At 44.1% G+C, this 19,234-nt stretch overlaps 1 protein-coding gene across 1 annotated transcript in view; it reads left to right on the plus strand.

Annotated features, from left to right (window-relative positions):
- LOC140736642 (regulator of G-protein signaling protein-like) overlaps window positions 1-19,234 on the plus strand; it is a 55,453-nt gene that overhangs the window by 5,326 nt on the left and 30,893 nt on the right. Inside the window, exons 5-7 of the mRNA XM_073062453.1 lie at window positions 733-1,664; window positions 3,129-3,191; window positions 6,165-6,408. Of these exons, the coding sequence (XP_072918554.1) occupies window positions 733-1,664; window positions 3,129-3,191; window positions 6,165-6,408 (1,239 nt within the window). The remainder of the gene's footprint in view (window positions 1-732; window positions 1,665-3,128; window positions 3,192-6,164; window positions 6,409-19,234) is intronic.

Consider the following 19,234-nt stretch of genomic DNA (forward strand, 5'->3'; position numbering starts at 1 on the left):
CAATGGGGAGTCCACTCTCCCTATCCAATGCCAGACAACACTGGTGTAACATTAGGGTCTCCATTTATCTAATTCCAGAATCATGACCTGCAGATTAGGAGATAAGTTTTTTTGTGTGCTTTTAATGATTTATATGTATACTGTGGTGTTTCTAAGTTTTTAGGAGTTAATGTGTCTAATTTTTATAGAAATTTTAATGGGTTTTAAATATCATTCACTAGCAGAAATATTTTGAACTTGTAGTATGGCCTTGACAGCTTTGACAAGGGGGGAAGTTCCACCCCCAAATGTCTGATGCTAAAGGTGCATGCAGTGGAGCAAGTGCTGGATGCCTGGAATGCACTCTCAGGGGTGGTAGTGGAGGCAAATACGAGAGAGGTGTTTAAGAAACTCTGATGCAGGCATGTGAATATATAGGGAATGAATTGATATGGACATTGCGTAGGCAGAAGAGAATAATTTAGTTAGGAGTTTAGTTATTACTTTAATTATTTTGACTAAACTTCATGGGCTGAAGGGCCTGTTTTATATTCTATGTTCTAACTTTGCCAGAGAGGAGCAAAGTGTTTCCAGAGCCATGCTCTGCTCTGCCTATTGAGGGTGTGATAGGGATGTGGGTGTAAGTATGGTGGCCCTTGGAAAACACCATCTGAGCTGTAACAGTCCTTTGGGTATGGAATCCAGAGATCTGTAAGTCTGTCTGATTCATGTTTCTTTCTCCTCCTATTTGAGAAGACATTCCACTGTCAAAATCAAAGAAGCCCTTTCGCACCAGGAGGGATTTTCTGGTGAAGCTGCAAAAGCAGGTCTTGGAGAAACTAAAAGGTTACTGGTTGCCTCGTTTCCTGACACACTGCAAACAGAGCCTGAGAAAGGTGAAGGAGTACGGTGTCATCATCCGAGAGTACCAAGGAAAGGCTTCAGAAGACCAGTCACCTTCCCCCGTCCTAACAGTGAGCATCACACACAGAGGAGGCATTATGCAGCCCTACTTCACCAAGGCTCACAAGCGTCTCCTGTGGAGGCTGCCCGATTGCGAGGGCAAACCCATGAAGACACACAACTTCAAAGCGAAGGAGCAACGGGACAGTTGCCAGGCTCAGCCAGGGATAACTGCCCCCAAGTCCACTTTGCGTAGTTTCCCCAAGCAGGATGAATCATGGTTCTCTCCCCAGGCACCACAATGTGTTCCTTGCTCTTTAGCAACTAAAGATAAAGGGGCAACGAACATGCAGAGTGAATATGTCTTCCCACAGTTGGGCTCCTCTATCCCGCTCATCAAAGCACCTTCGATGCTACAGTGTCGGAGGTTTCCAGAGATGCCCCAGCACTTCAGGTACCTCCATTGGGCCTTTAATGCCGACCTGCTGGCAGGCAAACCATTTGCAGCCTTCCTGAGGGTGAGTGGTAACCTCTCCAAGCTCCAGTACCTGTGCCTCTGGCATGAAATGAGCAACTTCCTGAACATTGTGCTGAGTGTGAAGGACAGAGCCGGGTATCTGCTCAGGAAGATCATGGCTGAGAAGATTGTTGAAGTGTACCTAACAGAGAGTAGTAACCAATATACCAAGCTGCAGGTAGTAACTACTGAGAACCTCAAGACCCTCCTCCCCTCAGGTCAGGTCATTCCATGGATCTTTGCCGCCCAGAAGGAGATATGTGAGGTGAGGATACACTCTTGATTTTGGCTTTAGTATGTGCCTGTGAAGGAGGAGTACAGAGGGCACAGGTGCAGCTCTATGCTGACCCTGGGATGAATTGCCTAAAGAAGGAATAATGTCATTCAATGGCCAGAGCAAAATAAGACATTATTACTTAGTTGACAACAGTCATGCCAGCTGACCTCCGCATATGAACATAATAAGAAATAGGAGCAGGAATAGGCCATCCGGCCCATAGAGCCTGCCCCGCCATTCAATAAGATCATGGCTGATCTGTCCGTAAAAGATTGTGACAAATTGTCCTACTGGGTCAGATGATGGTGATAATAAACCAGCTGAGATTTGTTTTAAACCAATGATTGGAATCAGGTGTACTGGTAGTTTTTCAAGGGGTTTTGGAAAACTACTTGCTCATGAAATAGATCTGGAACCATGTATTTATTTACTTGTTGAGCTACAGAGTGGAACAGCTCCTTTCAGACCTTCGAGCCGTGCTTCCAGCAACCCCTGATTCAACCCTAGCCGAATCGCGGGATAATTTACATTGACCAATTAACCTACCAACCGGTACGTCTTTGGACTGTGGGAGGAAACTGGACCCATGTGGTCACAGAGAGAACGTACGAACTCCTTGTGTTGGGAATTGAACCAGGGTCACTGATACTGTAAAGTGTTGCACTGACCACTGTGCTACCATGCTTCCTAAAGGTTGGGGAGAGGAATGAACTGGATTCCTCATTCAGAATTCTGGTGCCATTTCTGTGCTGCAAACTTTGAAGTTACATCAGTTACTCATGGGTTGATGAAGGTTTCTGTCACCAGGAATTAGTACATTATGTCAGGATAGTAAGGCATGAAAAGAATCTGCAGCTCCACCATGTGAGAGCACACACACACACACACACGCACGCACACACACGCACACGCACACACACACACACACACACACACACACACACACACACACACACACACACACACACACACACACACACACACACACACACACACACACACACACACACACACACACACACACACACACAAAGCCCATGGGAATAAACATTTATGATACTGTTCAGGCACAAAAAAGTGTGATGATGTCAGTCCACACTTGCAACTTGAGGCTTACCCTGGCCCTCCCATAGAACCATAGAACATTACAGCACAGAAATAGGCCTTTTGGCCCTTCTTGGCTGTGCTGAACCATTTTTCTCCCACAACATTCTTTCTGCTCTTACTTTCAAAGAGTCATCCAAAAGTTGCAAATGTGGGAAACTTGACCAAACTCCCTCTCCCTGGCTATGGAGAAACAAAGACAGCTATAATGCTGTACATCCTGAGGTTTGCCAACCCATCATGGTCTGATGCCCACTTAATGATTTGGTGCCACACAGAACAAGCAGGGAATGATCTTGGTGTGAAACAGAAACAAACTCATCAATTTGTTTTCTACTCCTCCAACAGACACTCCAAGAAACATATGACGATTTTCTGGATGAAGAGGATAAGATTTTCCTTAATCTTGTGGTAAGACGGTTGCAGATCATCTTGCAATGTCCATCTACATGGGTTTTGCTGCTCATGATGACACCATAGGACAGCAAGATTGATATGCAGGTCTCTGAGCACCAGTGCATGTGCAAGTTAACTAGGTGCCATGGTAGCGTAGTGGTTAGTGCAACACTATTACAGCTCGGAGTTCAGAGTTCAATCCTGACCTCATCTGTAAGGAGTCTGTCTGTGGAACGGTGGATTTTTCCTGGACTCTCTGCTTTCCTCCCACAGTCCAGAGGCGTACTGAATAGGTTAATTGGTCATTGGCTATTGCATAATTAGGTTAGGGTTAAATCAGGGTTGTCATGGGTTGCTGAGGCAGCGTGGTTCAAAGGGCCAGAAGGTGCTATTTGCACAGAAGTCCCATAGTTCCATTTCAGAGAGTCTGGAATACATTACACAAAAGTCCATGACAAAGGAAGTAAGATTTTGCAGGTTTTGAAGTTTAGGACTATAGAGCGATAATATTCAAAGAAAATTAATTGCACGCTTAAAATAATTTATTGTTAATTAGTTTTAATTACACTTTGAGTAACACAATGCAACTCCTTTTAATAGTCCACCGAAAAAAATGTTGCCTTTTTGGTTTCTAATGTTGTGAATTAATATTTTCATTATGCTGGCATCTCCTCATTCTTTGCCCCTTGACACCCCCCCCCCCCCCCCATTGCCTCCAGTCCTTCAACACCCATCGAACCCTATCAAATATTGTAAGGCCTAGATAGAGTGCATGTTTTCTATAGTGGGTAAATCAAGGACCAGAATGCACAGTCTCAGAATAAAGGGATGTCCATTTAGAACAGAGATAAGGAGGAATTTCTTTAGCCAGATGGTGGTGAATCTGTGGAATTCATTCAGAGGGTCCTGGAGGCCAGGTCACTGAGAATATTTAAAACAGAGGTTGATAGGTTGAGGAGGATGATAGAATGGCAATGCAGATGTGATGGGCCAAATGGCCTAATTCTACTCCTGTTTTATGGTCTTATGCATGGGTAGAGTCCATGACAGAGGAGAGTGGACTTGTAGTGTGGGGAGGAACATGATAAATAGATTCCAAAAATAGTATCTCCATAATAGTTGTGGACTATTACTTGTGGCTCCTTGTTGATACTCCTTTTATGATATTAGGCAAGGTGCCGTATGGTAGGCTGGTCCTCAACATTGAGGCACATGGGATCCAAAGTGACCCGGCTAACTGGATCCAAACTTGGCTTGGCGATAAGGGTAGAGAGTAGTAGTGGAGGAAGGGTGCTTTTCTGATTGAGAGTCTAGCTATATAAGACCTTAATTAGACCCCACTTGGAGGACTGTGTTCTGTTCTGGTCGCCTCACTACAGGAAGGATGTGGATACTATAGAGAGAGTGCAGAGGAGATTTACAAGGATGCTGCCTGGATTGGAGAGCGTACCTTATGAGAATAGGTTGAGTGAACTTAGCCTTTTCTCTTTGAGCGACGGAGAATGAGAAGTGACCTGATTGAGGTGTATAAGGTGGTGAGAGGCATTGATCGTGTGGATAGCCAGAGGCTTTTTCTCAAGGCTAAAATGGTGAACATGAGGGGGCATAGTTTAAAGATGCTTGGAAGAAGGTACAAGGGGGATGTCAGAGGTATGTTTTTCACATAGGGAGTGGTGGGTACATGGAGTGCACTGCCAGCAAAGGTGGTAGAGGTGAATACAATAGGGTCTTTGTGTATTTTCTTCCCATTTAGGAAGTAGCCTACATCTTTATTCCTTCTACCAAAGTGCATGACCATATACTGCCCTGCGCTCTATTTCATCTGCCACTTCTTTGCCCATTCTCCCAACCTGTCTTACTCTGCAGACTCCCTGCTCCCTCAGGATTACCTTCCTCTACACCTATCTCAAACTCCCTCTCAAACTGCAGGGTGAATTCTGTCATATTATGATTAACTGACTCCTAAGGGTTCCTTTACCCTAAGCTCCCTAATGAAATCTCATTCATTACACAACACCCAATCCAGAATTGCCTTCCCTATTTTGGGCTCAATCACAAGCTGCTCTAAAAATCCGTCTTGTAGGCATTCTACTTTTGGGATTCAGCACCAAATGTATTTTCATAATCTACCTGCATATCGAAATCACCTATGACCATTTTAATCCGTCATCCTGACTACTGTTTAGAGGCCTGTATAAAACTCCTATCAGGGTCTTTTTACCCTTGCAGTTTCTTTACTCTACCCATACAGATTCTACACTTTCTGAATCTATGTCACCTCTAAGTATTTGATTTCATTTTTACCAACAGATCCATTTGGTTTTTTTCCACATAGGTACCTTGTCTTAATGTGTTCTATTAATATTATAATCTTCTGAAAGATTAGTGTGTCAGTAGTCTAGCACCAGGTTTGAATATCTGGACTCCAAACCAGGGGAAATAGACTCCCTCTCTACCTATCAAATCCTCTGCAGGGCTGAAACAAAGCTTTTGCTTCTGTCTGCTGCCTTTTGGGAAGCCTCTTTAAGTAATATCCATCGACATACCCTACCTTCTATTTTGCAGACTGCCTTGAAAACAATGTAGTCAGGTTCGAGAGGTCAGATATGCTATACAGATCCTTGCTGACTCTCTGACCAGTTCGTTTAATGCCCACTACACTCGCATTTTGCGTGCAGGTAGAGAATCAGTTAGAAATGCCAGGGATGGACTGAGGAAGAATTTAAATTCCCCTATCTTATGGATAGGGGAATCAAGGGATCTGGGGACAAGGCAGGAACAGGGTATTGATAGTAGATGATCAGCCATGATCTCAGAATGGCGGTGCAGGCTCAAAGGGCCGAATGGTCTACTTCTGCACCTATTGTCTGTTGTCTATTGTCTAAATGTGAAATTGCAATCCAGATTCTCAGAATGGCTGTTTTTTAAGTCCAGTGCAATCTCGATTATGGAGTTATGATCACATTCTTCTTACTTGCACTATTTAAGGCTGGGAGTGAACCCAATGATCCAAGCAGCTGGACAGAGTGCAAGAAGTTGCCAACACCTACGACAGATGCTGAAGACCTGCTCATCAGGAGGATGGCACGGGCACTACTGCTGAGCCAGGCCTGCACTGCCATAGGCAACTCTGAGAGCCTGACTGATGAAGACTGGAAGTTGCTGGTCACTGAGGACACGGCCAATCTTGGCTCCATGCTGATGCTCCCAAAGCCATCAGCAGAAGATGCGGGTAAGGGAGCTGGGAGGTGGGGGCTCGTCTGGGGCTAAGCTTCATTTCCCTCTCTCTGTTGGAAGGGAACAATCTACAGGCCATCTGGCCACCACTGTGGTTCTTATGTTATCCTGCAGTCCATTTCCAATGACCATGTTCCCAGATGCTTTGCCAAGGCCAAATGATAGTTATTTGGATAAGGTTTCATGCCCTAGGTTGATTTTTCCATGGTTGTTTATACAAAACAGCTAAAGGCCATTAGATGACATATTTCTTTCTCCCATCAGGAGAAAGATAAGTGACATTTGGCCAGATAGTTATGAAGCTCATGCTTGAGTGATATTAGAGAAGAAGAAGAAAGCCCTTAACTCCGAGTGGAGTCATCGGGATGCCACCGTGATGGCTTTTTTTAGCAGGATTTCTTATTTTTACGAGGCCGAGTTGCTAGCTCGACGCTCAACCCAGCACAGATGGAAAGCATGCAAGGGGGCCAGCTGGATTTGAACTCGGGAGCCTTCACTCTGAAGTCCAGCGCTGATGCCACTATGCCACCAGCCAGCGAGTGATGTTAGGTGTCTTGTTATGTATTGGGATCCAGGAAAGGTGGGGGCTAGTTCTCATTGAACATTCATGGCCTCAGACCCTCTCAAAGCACAGTGCAGTCAGCGAGGAACTTTTCAAATGGAATCATAGAGTTAAGACAGCATGAAAGCAAGAGAAATCATGAAATATGAAGGTAAGCTAGCCAATAATGCAAAAGAGAATACCAAAAGTTCTTCTTCAGATACACAAAGAGTGAGAGGATATTGGACCACTAGAAAATGATGCTGGATGAGGGACAAAGAAATGGCAGACGAAATCAGATGAAGTATGTTGCAGCAGTCTTCATTATGGAGACACAAGTTGCACATCAAAAATTCGAGATTGTCAGGGTCAGAAGCGAGCATAGTTGCTATTACTAAGGACAAGGTGTTTGAAAAGCTGAAAGGTCTGAAGGTAGATATGTCACCTGCACCAGATGCACTACAACTCTGGGTTCTGAAAGAGGTAGCTGAAGAGCCTTTGGAGGAATTAGTAATGATATTGCAAAAATCACGATATGGGAATTGTTCCGGAGGACTGGAAAATTGCAAATGTCACTCCACACTTCAAGAAAGGAAGGAGGGAGAAGAAAGGAAATTATATATCAGTTAGCTTGACTTCAGTGGTTGGGAATATGTTGGAATCCAATATTAAAAATGAGGTTTTGGGTAATTGGAGGTACATGATAAATTAGGCCGAACTCAGCATGGTTTCCTTCTGGAAAAATCTTGCCTGACAACTTTGTAGAAATTATTTGAGGAAATAACAAGCAGGATAGACAAAGGAGAGTCAGTGGATGTTGTTTACTCGGATTTTCAAAAGGCCTTTGACAAGGTGCCACTCATGAGGCTGTTTAATAAGAGCCAATGTTTATAGGAAAGATACTAGCTTGAACGTAAGATTGGCTGACATGCAGAAGGCAACGAGTGGGAATAAAGGGGGCCTTTTCTGGTTGGCTTCCTGTGACCAGTGATGTTCTGCAGATGTCAGTGTTGGGACCGCTTCTTTGCTTGTTATATGTGAAAAATTTGGGTGAAGAAATTGATGGCTTTGTGGCTAAGTTTGCTGATGATAGAATATAATGGTCATGCACTAGTTTCAAAACATTCAATTAATGCAAAGAAAGACATGGGAATCCGAAATATGAATCTGGGTTCGTCTTTACTTTAAGCAAGGCACACATATCAAATGGTAGTATCAGAATGTATGCAATTAGTGTATTTTTACGTATAACCTTGTGGTGAACCTGTCTGGACACGCCCCCCCCCCCCCCCCCCCCCGTTGACTGCTCCTGTGGCTCCTTCCACAGACCCCTGTATAAAGGCGGTTGGAGGCACTGCTCCTCCCTCAGTCTCCAGGATGTTGTGTGGTAGTCCCTTGCTGCTGACGTGCTTTCTTCCAGCTAATAAAAGCCTACCTTGACTCACGTCTCCGAGAGTTATTGATGGTGCGTCAAACCCATAATTAATTATTAATACTTACTCAAACTATATATATCAGCATTTATACGTACAAGATTACTCAAATATTATTGAAATATTAAATACACAACAGGCATGAACTATTCTGTAAATAGGGAGAAAATTCAAAAGAAATCAGAGGTGTAGAGTGCCATGGGAGTTCTCATGCAGGATTCCTTAAAGGTTAACTTGCAGGTTGAGCCAATGGTAAGAAAGTCAAAGGTAATGTTAGTATTCATTTCGTGAGGACTAGAATACAAATGCAAGGATGTAATGCTGAGTCTTTATTGGTCAGACCGCATATTGGGTATTGTGAGCAATTTTGGGCCTCTTATATAAGAAAAAATTGGAGAGAGTCCAGAGGAAGTTCGTGAAAATTATCTAAGGAATGAAAGGCTTAACTTATGAGGAGCATTTGTTGGCTGTGGGACTGCGCTCGCTGGAGTTTAGAAGAATGACAGGGGATCTCATTGAAATCTATCAAATATTGAAAGGTTGAGATAGAGTGGACATTTTCTATAGTGGGGGAGTTTAGAATCAGAGGGCACAGCCTTAGAATAGAGGTATGTCCTTTAGAACAGAGATGAGGAGGAATTTCTTTAGCCAGAGGGTAGTGAATCTGTGGAATTCATTGCCACATGCATCTGTGCAGGCCAAATCATTGAATATATTGAAAGCAGATTTTGACAGGTTCTTAATCATCAGGGGATCAAAGGTAATGGGGAAAAGACAGGAGAATGGGGTTGAGAGGGATAATAAATCAGCCATGTAATGGCAGAGCAGTCTCGATGGGCTGACTGCCTAATTCTGCTATGTTTTATCATCTTATGGATGTAAAACAAGCCCTTCAGCCCACTCATTCACATTGACCATTGTGCTTATCTGAGCTGCCCCATTTGCTTGTGTTGGCCCATATCCCTCTATATCTTTCCTCTCTATATGTTTGTCTGGATATTGCTGCTGCCACTTTCTCTGGCAGCTCATTCCATGCACCCACCACTTTCTGAGTAAAAAACTTGCCCTCAGCTCCCCTTTAAATTTCTTCCCTTTCACCTTTAACTTATGCCATCTAGCGCTCAATTTCCCTAAGCGGGGAAAAAGAATGTCATCATTCACCTTACATGAATTTTAAAAGTCCTGTAAGGTCACCTCGCAGCTTCCTTCTCTCAGAACCAGTCTATCCCATCTCTCTTTTTAACTTCAACCCTCTAGTCCTGGTAACAGTTTTGTGAATCTTGTCTGCACCCTCAATAACTTAATCACATCCTTCCCTTAGCGTTGCAAACAGAGCAATATTCCATAAATGGTCTCACTATGTCTTGTACAGCTATAACATGGCATCCCAATTCTTGTAATCAGTGCCCCATCCGATGAAGGCAAGGGTGCTGTATGTCTTCCACACAACCATGACTAAATTGGCAAGACTTTCAGCGAACTATGTAGGTCTCTACTACAACACTCACCAGGGGCCTGTCAGTTACTCTGTTTATCTCATCCTAATTGAACTTCCCAAAATGCATCACTTTTCTGAGTTAAATTCTATCTCCCATTCCTTTGCTTAGCCTCCTACTTCATCTAGGTTCTTTTGGGACCTTAGATAACCTTCTTCACTGTTCACCACACATCAATTTTGGTATCATCCACAAAGTTATGCATCATGCCACCTATATCCTAATGCAAATTGTTAACATCAAGTCAAGTCAAGTCAACTTTTATTGTCATTTCGACCATAAATGCTGGTACAGTACATAGTAAAAATGAGACAATGTTTTTCAGGACCATGGTGTTACATGACACAGTACAAAAAACTAGACTGAACTACGTAATGAAAAACAACACAGAGAAAGCTACACTAGACTACAGACCTACACTGGACTGCATAAAGTGCACAAAAACAGTGCAGGCATTACAGTAGTAGTATCTGGCGATGGTAGATAGCCGCTCTGTTATCCATGTGCCCTAATGGAAAATTGTGTATCAAACTTAAAATAGAAAATTAAAATTAAATTAAAGTAACACCAGGTCTGAAAGGCCGCTGCTGCCGTGCCGCCTGCATGTGACAAGGAATAGGGAACCCGATACTGATCTTGGTCACACCACTGGTTATGAGGTCCAATGTGGAAAAACAACACTCCACTGGCATCCCCTTACTCCTTTCCTCAGGTCAATTTTGTATCCAATTGGCTTGCTCACCCAGGACCCGATGATACCTCACTTTCCAGATTCTGTGTCCTGTGTAGGACCTTGTTAAAGGCCTAGATTAAAGTTTCTGTAGTCAATGTAGTGAGTACAGGCCCAGAGCCATTAAACACTCCTCATACATTAACCCTTTCAATCCCAGAGTCATTCTCATGGATCTTTTCGTTCTCCAGTTCCAGCACATCTTTTCTTTGATAGGGGGCTCAAAACTGCTCACAATACTCAAAGTGCAGTCTGACCAATGCCTTATAAAGCCTCAACACTCCACTCTTGCTCTTATATTCTAGTTCTGTTGAAGTGAATTCTAACATTGAAACTGCCTTCCTTACCACTGATTCAACTTGCAAGTTAGCCTTTAGGGAACCCTGCGAAGTCACTTTGCAACTCTGACTTTTGAACTTTCTCCCCATTTAGAAAATAGTCCATGCCTTTATTGTCTCTACCAAAGTGCAAGACCATATACTTCCCTGCACTATATTTCATCTAGTGGAATGCATTCGGCACGGACTAGAAGGGCCAGGATGGTCTGTTTTCGTGCTGTAATTGTTATAGTTATATCTGTCACTTCTTTGCCCATTCTCCTATCTGCCTAAAGGTGAACTTGGCAATCAGAGTACAATGCAAGTGAATTTCTTCACTTTGTGTTGAATGTAGTTTATTTTAATGCAAACAGTACCAGTATTTCCTCTAAAGGCAATAACAATTGACCACAACGTGGACCATCGTGCTGGAGCTCCACACCCGTGAATTCAAATCTGCTGTTTAAAAATTCGCCTTTCCATAGGATCCAGTGGATCACTATGAATTTGCAGCAAAATACCCCACTTACAGTGGACCTTTGGCTGAACTATCTCTGCTGCTGAATTTCAGTGGGGATTAATTGAATTTGATGAAGTTTGTGTTTTTTTAAGTTTGTCATTTTAATTACTATTTTAAAGTAATTTAATTCATACATAATCATTGTGGAATTGCCTTTGTATGTTTCTAACAGTCACAATTATTTGTTGTGTTTAACACCGTTGTTGACTGGCCTTACGGGGGCCTGGTTAGCTGGCTTGTGGATTACTGTTCCTGCTGTTTGTGACACCTCCTGATACTGTGCAGTACTTGGGGATTCACCAGTACACCACCTACAGCCATTACAGCTAAGTACGGTGCCTTCTTTCTACAGAAAGATCCTGTTTGAGCTCCAGACAAAATAAGTCAGGAACAAGATGCTGGAAATTCAGGCAACACACACAAAATGCTGGAGGAACTTAGCAGGCCAGGCAGCATCTATGGAAAAGAGTACAGTCAATGTTTTGGGCTGAGACCCTTCAGCAGGTCTCAGGAGAGTAGGGTTAGCAGAGACAGCATATAGGCTGATTACGCTACCACAGGATGGCAACAATCATAACTTCAATGTGTAAACGCCCTTAGGACAGGAGCAGATTGCTAATCTTCACAATCTCTAGCATTCTCAAATGGAGTAATTTCAGACTCCTCACCCTCCATTCTGAGTGATGTGATGTTCTAGCAGCAAGGTTTTCTAAAAATATGGAGCCCTCAAACTCGGTCTGGATATTAACTATCTTTCACTTGGACTGGACTCCTGGGTTGGAGTTTGAACTGATTGACTTGATTACTTAAATATCTTTTCTTAAACATATTTGAATCATCAGGCTTGTATTGAGTTAACAAGAAGCTCCTATTGCAGTATTATCTCTAGCACTCTCCTCCTGTGGTTCATTCTTTGCATTAGTTGGTCCCAAATGTGCTACAGCCAATGGAGTACTTTTGAAATGTGATCTCTGTTGTAATAGATGAAACATAGCCAGTCATAAACAGCAAGATCATAGCAACAACGTTATGTTAATCACTTGATGATGTAAGCTGAGGTATAAATTCTGGGCAGAACATAGGATCAAACTACTGAAATTCTGAAAAACAGTGTTCTCTGATCTTTTATATTAATCTGAGAGGACAGGAGTTGAATAGTTTCGCTGAATATTAGCACCTCTGACAATGCACAAGTTCCTCAGAACTTCACTAGAGATATCATCCTTCATTAAAGACTTGAGTCTCAAGTAGATGAGCTCTTGGTCTTCTGCCTTAGACCAGAGTGTCACCACAACCTTTGCTGTCTTTTGTTAAGCTAAGCACTGATAACACATAACTAGTAAGTCCAGTAGGAAAACCACCAGAAGTAAGTCACTTTCATTATTTTTTTTATAGATGGAAACTCACCAGAACCATCAATTGAGGAAAAGGGGACTAAGGTGGAGACAGGAATTCGATCACCATGATTGGGAAGTTGTAGTTGGTTTTGATTGGTCACCTGACTCTAAAATACACTGGTTGAACGGTTTTGAGTAGGAGCAGTTCAATAAATGCAAAGTACTTTGTGCCACCATCATAGTCTCTTTAGTGTTTTTGCAAGACTCTGTTCATTGGCAGTCAATATGTCAAAGCAGATTCAGTAAGAGCAACTTCCACTGAGCTCCCTGCAGAGGCAGAGTGAACCCTCCAGAAATTTGACAACATTGATTCAACAGTTCTTGTTCCATTTCCTGGAGATTTTGTCCAAGGAAGTTTCCCGATGAGAACTTGAGTGTGTTTACTTTATATTTAGAGAGAATTGGTTTGCTCTTTGCACCTATTATTATACCATGTTATCCAAACCTACAGGGAGATTTTCCCTTGTTCTTTGATCTACAGTATGTTTATATCTCTGTGTCTAAAGTCTGACCTCCGCTTCAACACAAAGCTTAAGTCTAGTGCAGAATTAGTATGTGACTTCAGTCATTGAGTTGAGGCAACACACAGGCCAGGTCCACCAGGGAAAGCAGGATCTCCCAGTGGCCACATATTTTAATTCCACGTCCCATTCCCATTCTGATATGTCTATCCATGGCCTCCTCTACTGTCAAAATGAATCCAAACTCAGGTTTTATATACTGGCTGGGTAGCCTCCAACCTGATGGCATGAACATTGACTTATCTAACTTCTGTTAATGCCCCTCCTCCCCTTCTTACCCCATCCCTGACATATTTAGTTGTTTGCCTGTTCGCCATCTCCCTCTGCTGCTCCCCTCCCCCTTTCTTTCTCCCGAGGCCTCCCGTCCCATGATCCTTTCCCTTCTCCAGCTCTGTATCACTTTTGCCAATCACCTTTCCAGCTCCTAGCTTCATCCCACCCCCTCCGGTCTTCTCCTATCATTTTGCATTTTCCCCTCCCCCTCCTACTTTCAAATCTCTTACTATCTTTCCTTTCAGTTAGTCCTGACGAAGGGTCTCGGCCCAAAACATTGACAGTGCTTCTCCTTATAGATGCTGCCTGGCCTGCTGTGTTCCACCAGCATTTTGTGTGTGTTGTTTGAATTTCCAGCATCTGCAGATTTCGTCGTGTTTGCGCTTTATACGTGTGTTTACCCCGAGAAAGACTACAATGACCGTGAAGCCTTGTGCGGGCAGTTGTTTGCACATGCGCGTACATGCGTATGTATACGTGTACATGCCAAATTTTTTCTCTAAATCAATTTTGTTTCGCTGTCTTCCCGAGTTTGATAAGTGAAACTACACTGTACCTGCAATATTTCTACTTTATATAGGGTGTAAATTTATTATATCATTCCTGCTTTTACTATATGTTAGTGTTATTTTAGGTTTTATGCGTTATTTGCTTTGATTTGGTAGGTTTTTTTTGGGTCTGGGAACGCTCAAAAAATTTTCCCATATAATTTAATGGTAATTGCTTCTTCGCTTTACGAAATTGCGGATTACAAACAGTTTCATAGGAACGCTCTACTTTCGGATTGGGGGGGGAACCTGTATCAGATATAGACATATCATTCTGATATGTCTATCCATGGCCTCCTCTACTGTCAAGATGAAGCCACACTCAGGTTGGAGAAACAACACCTTATATACCGGCTGGGTAGCCTCCAACCTGATGGCATGAACATTGACTTCTCTAACTTCCATTAATAACCCTCCTCCCCTTCTTACCCCAACCCTGATATATTTAGTTTTCTTCCCCCCCCTTCCTCCTTTTTTTTTCTCTTTTTTTCTGCCTGTTCTCCATCTCACTCTGGTGCTCCCCTGCCCCTTTCTTTCTCCCTAGGCCTCCTGTCCCATGATCCTTTCCCTTCTCCAGCTCTGTTTCCCTTTTGCCAATCACCTTTCTGGCTCTCAGCTTCACCCCACCCCCTCCAGTCTTCTCCTATCATTTTGCATTTTCCCCTCCCCCTCCTACTTTCAAATCTCTTACTATCTTTCCTTTTAGTTAGTCCTGACGAAGGGTCTCGGCCCAAAACGTTGACAGTGCTTCTCCTTATAGATGCTGCCTGGCCTGCTGTGTTCCACCAGCATTTTGCGTGTGTTGCTTGAATTTCCAGCATCTGCAGCTTTCCTCATGTTTACAGATTGCACAGATTGTGTTATTCTGTTTTGTCCTGTTTTCTTTCATAAGTCAACCGGGAACATTATAAATCTTTGGAGTAAGCTCCTCTGATATAGTACTTGGCTGATAACAGGAAAAGTCAATGCAGTGGGTACCAGTCTTCCTTCAGGACATTGGTATTGCTAACCTTGTTATTTTTTTTTTGTAATGGAGATGGTGGGAAGGGAACTGCAAAGAAGCATTTGTGAATTGCCACATAGCATCTAACAGATAGTGTGTGCTCAACACGCATGGTGCACTGATATTGGACGGGCTGTGGATGTGGATTGCCACTGATTAAGAAAGTTCTTAACTGTGTTGAGCTTCTTGAGTTTTCTTGGAGCAGCATCCATCCAGCAAATGGAGAGTAGTCCAGTATACTCTTGACCTGTGCTTACTCTTGACCTCAGTTACTTAAGAGTGTGGATGAACAAAGGGACCTTGGGGTTCAAATCCATACGTCCCTCAAGGTCGCTGCACAGGTTGATAGGGTAGTTAAGAAGGCCTATGGGATGCTAGGCTTCATTAACAGGGGGATTGAGTTCAAGAGTAGAGAGGTCATGTTGCAACTCTACAAATCTCTGCTGAGACCGCACTTAGAGTATTGTGTTCAATTCTGGTCACCTCATTATAGGAAGGATGTGGAAGCTATGCAGAGGGTGCAGAGGAGATTTACCAGGATGTTTCCTGGATTGGAGAACAAGTCGTATGAAGCAAGGTTAGCAGAGCTGGGACTTTTCTCTTTGGAGCGTAGAAGAATGAGACAGAACTTGATAGAGGTCTACAAGATTATGAGAGGCGTAGATAGGGTGGATAGTCAGTACCTGTTTCCCAGGGTACCAATAGCAAACACCAGAGGGCATATGTACAAAATTAAGGGAGGGAAGTTTAGGGGAGACATCAGGGTTAAGTTTTTTACACAGAGGGTTGTGAGTGCCTGGAATGACTTGCCAGGGATGGTGGTGGAGGCAAAACATTGGGGGTATTTAAGAGCCTCTTGGACAGGCATATGGATGAAAGAAAAATGGAGGGTTATGGGTATTACGTATCCCGTAACTGGATCACTTACCAGCAAAGATAGAGAGGTCCGCTGAAGTCTGATGGTACCATTTTCAAACGTTTTTATTTATAAAGGGGCACAAAAGTAAGGGTAATACAAACATTCAGATAACATACGTCGTCAATACTCAATCTAAAGCGCAGGTATAGTAATAATAAGAAATAAGCTCTATCGTTGTCTAGGGGTTAAACGATTGTCCGATGGAAATATAACAGTCATTCAAAAGTCTGCAGGCTTCAGCCTTTTGGGAACCGCTGGGTTTCCTGTGTTGGAGTGAGAGAGAGAGAGAGATTGGTGAGAAAAGGAACACTTACCCGGGTCCTTACGAAGCAAAGCCGTGGAATCAGGGGAGCAGGCTTTCCTGTTGTTAGTTAAAAGCGATTTTCCGTGATTCCAGCCACATCCCGATTCGGAATCTAACGCACGTGGCTTCCTTCAAAAATGGCTTCCCGCTACGACGGGATCGCTATCGTGTCTCCTTGGTGCGTCTAAAGGGGTCGTCCCCCCCAGACCCTCCTTTATACTTCCTCACGGGATCGCAGGTGTCACTCTCTCTCTCAACCAGCCCACTTTGCCCGAGGGCTTTACATGTGGTCTTCATGAAACAATAGTCAAGGTCGCCTTATTCTGCATCCCGGTGGAACGCGGTATTCAGCACGTCTCTCTCGCTCCCATTTCCTGTGTCTATTCAGCACGTCTCTCTCTCTCGGGTCATTGACCCCCCCCCTTCACTAGGGCTCTTGCGATTCTCACAAAGGAGGGGGCTGGCATCATAACACCTCCCCTCTTAAACGTTTTTTACCAGCGGTTAAAAACAGTGGTATAGAGTCTTATAGGATTTTTGAATCTACCACAATACACAAGCTTTTCTTTTCACAGAGTACTACTGTTATACATTCAAGTCAGTATCTAAACAGTTAACGATTGCAGTGTCCCTTTCTTTAATATCTTAACATCGCGTACCGTACTAAAAATCTTGTAGCATCAGACTTCAGTTCAATAACCACCTATTTTTTTTTTCTTCAGCAACAAAACTAAGGAGGTGTGATCATCTACAAAAGTTTATGCGAATACTAATCGTTTCGGTCGTTTCACTTCACCGGCAGGTCTCCAAAGGGGCTGTCTTTATTATTCACAGGCTTTGGCGCAACCCCGTACAACCTGCTTTGCTGTTTAAAAATGTCATCCCCATTAACCGTCGCCTCTTTTTCGGTGAGTCTCCCCGTGGGGAACTTGAGTAATTTGGCGTGGTGAACTCCCGCCCGTCTCGTTCATCGGGGTCATCTTATCAACACCACTTAGACCATTTCCACCCAATTCTGTAATTTTCCCCAGGTGACTAGCCCTTTTGTCAGGACCATGCAGGCTGATGGGTTTCAGTTCGAACCTTTCCCTCAGGCCGCATTTAAATTTCGGCTTTTTCACAGCGCTCTCTTGAATAACAACAGCGTGTGGGGCACCTTTACATTCCAAATCAACCTGTAATCGATGCGCAGGCACCGCATTACCAAGCCCTTGTTTCTGTAGCTTGGTTGCTTCTTCTGACACCAATCTAAACTTTAAATTTTCTTCATTCGATTTGGGAACTACAAACTTCCCGTTCCCTTCAATAATAATGTTTATTCCCCCATGGTCGAGTTCCACTTTAAGGTGCACCACCCCTTCGTGTACCAACACCTGGGAACCCTCCCTTCCCCCAATTACCAGGGTTAACCCTGTCTTCACTAAACCCAGTCCATCTGACCCACAGGGACTGCATTCCTTTTCAACTGAATCAAATATCTCAGACTTGTTCTGAGCTCCATTACTAGGTTCAGTACCACGTGCATCCACATCTTGGACACACTCAAACGGGACATCTGCCTCTCCCAGGCTTTCAATACCCGTACCCTTTTCAAATTCTAAATTCCCCTGATCCTCCCAGTTCCTCTCTGGGCAACTCCCTTCCGGAGTAAACTCAACCCCGCGGGCTGAAACAACCTCGTCTGCCAACCCAGCAGACCACTCCAAGGTAATGGCATCCTTTTCATCTAGGACTGCCTTCATCTCATTATCGGGAACACCTTGATAACTCTCAACTTCTTCAAACAGGGCTGCCACCCCCGACAGATCATCCATGTCCAACTCTGGACCTTTTAACAGCTTTTTCCGTCTCTCATCTTTATTTCCTACCTCTAGGACCTTTCTCTTCGCTAAGGGCAGATCTCGCTCCTCTCCCTTAACCCCTTTCACTTTACTACTCTTTGGTTTACCACCCTCAGAACCCTCGTGGTACAGGGTCGGTAGGACCGTCTCGGCCAAATCAATACTGGCCAGATTTAAACTGCTCGCTTTCTCAGCTGCCTTTCTCGACAGGCTGCGAATGCTCGCGCCTGTGGTACAGACTGGAGATGCGAGGGGCGGGGCTGCAATCCTCACAGGCTGTTTGAGCCGTGTCCAAACCTGCCCCCCGGCTGTCATTTCCGAGGAGGACGTCCGCGTCAGTTCTCGGGAATTCTGATGGCACCCCTATTTCGACTGGTCCAGATACCAGCTCACAATCCATAATTACCTGATGTAGGGGCACCATTTCTATTCCTGTACCTATCCCCTTCACGGCGACCATTCCCCTTCTCCGACCGAAATCTAGTATCTCACGGCGGATCAACGACAGCTCCGCCCCGGTGTCTCGCCAGATTTGGACGGGAATGGGTGGGTCTCCGCCCTTCATGGACACGGTTCCGGGTGACAGCCAAGTCTCTGACCCTTCTCGTACTCTGTCTACCCGGGGCTCTCTCGTTGATTTACTGATTACCACGGCAAACCCGATAGGGACCGCTGCTCTCCCTTTTTCTGGCTCCTTTCTCGGAGCAAAGCACCTAGAGGCAATATGTCCTCCCTTCCCACAATTAAAACAGGTCAAGCCCGGAAATCTCGGGCCGCCTGGCCTTTCCCCCTCAACCTTACCACTAGCTCCCGGCGGGACCTCTGCCTCAGCCGGCGGACTTTCCCTACTGTTCCGACAGTCTCTCGGGTAACCTTTTGGCGAGGAAATCTTTATCCTGTGGGTTAGGGCATATTCATCTGCGAACCTAGCAATTTCTGAGATGGACTTACTCGCCTTCTCATTCAAATACATCCGGA

The sequence above is a fragment of the Hemitrygon akajei genome, chromosome 12, assembly GCF_048418815.1.
Source record: "Hemitrygon akajei chromosome 12, sHemAka1.3, whole genome shotgun sequence".
Lineage (NCBI taxonomy): Eukaryota > Metazoa > Chordata > Chondrichthyes > Myliobatiformes > Dasyatidae > Hemitrygon > Hemitrygon akajei.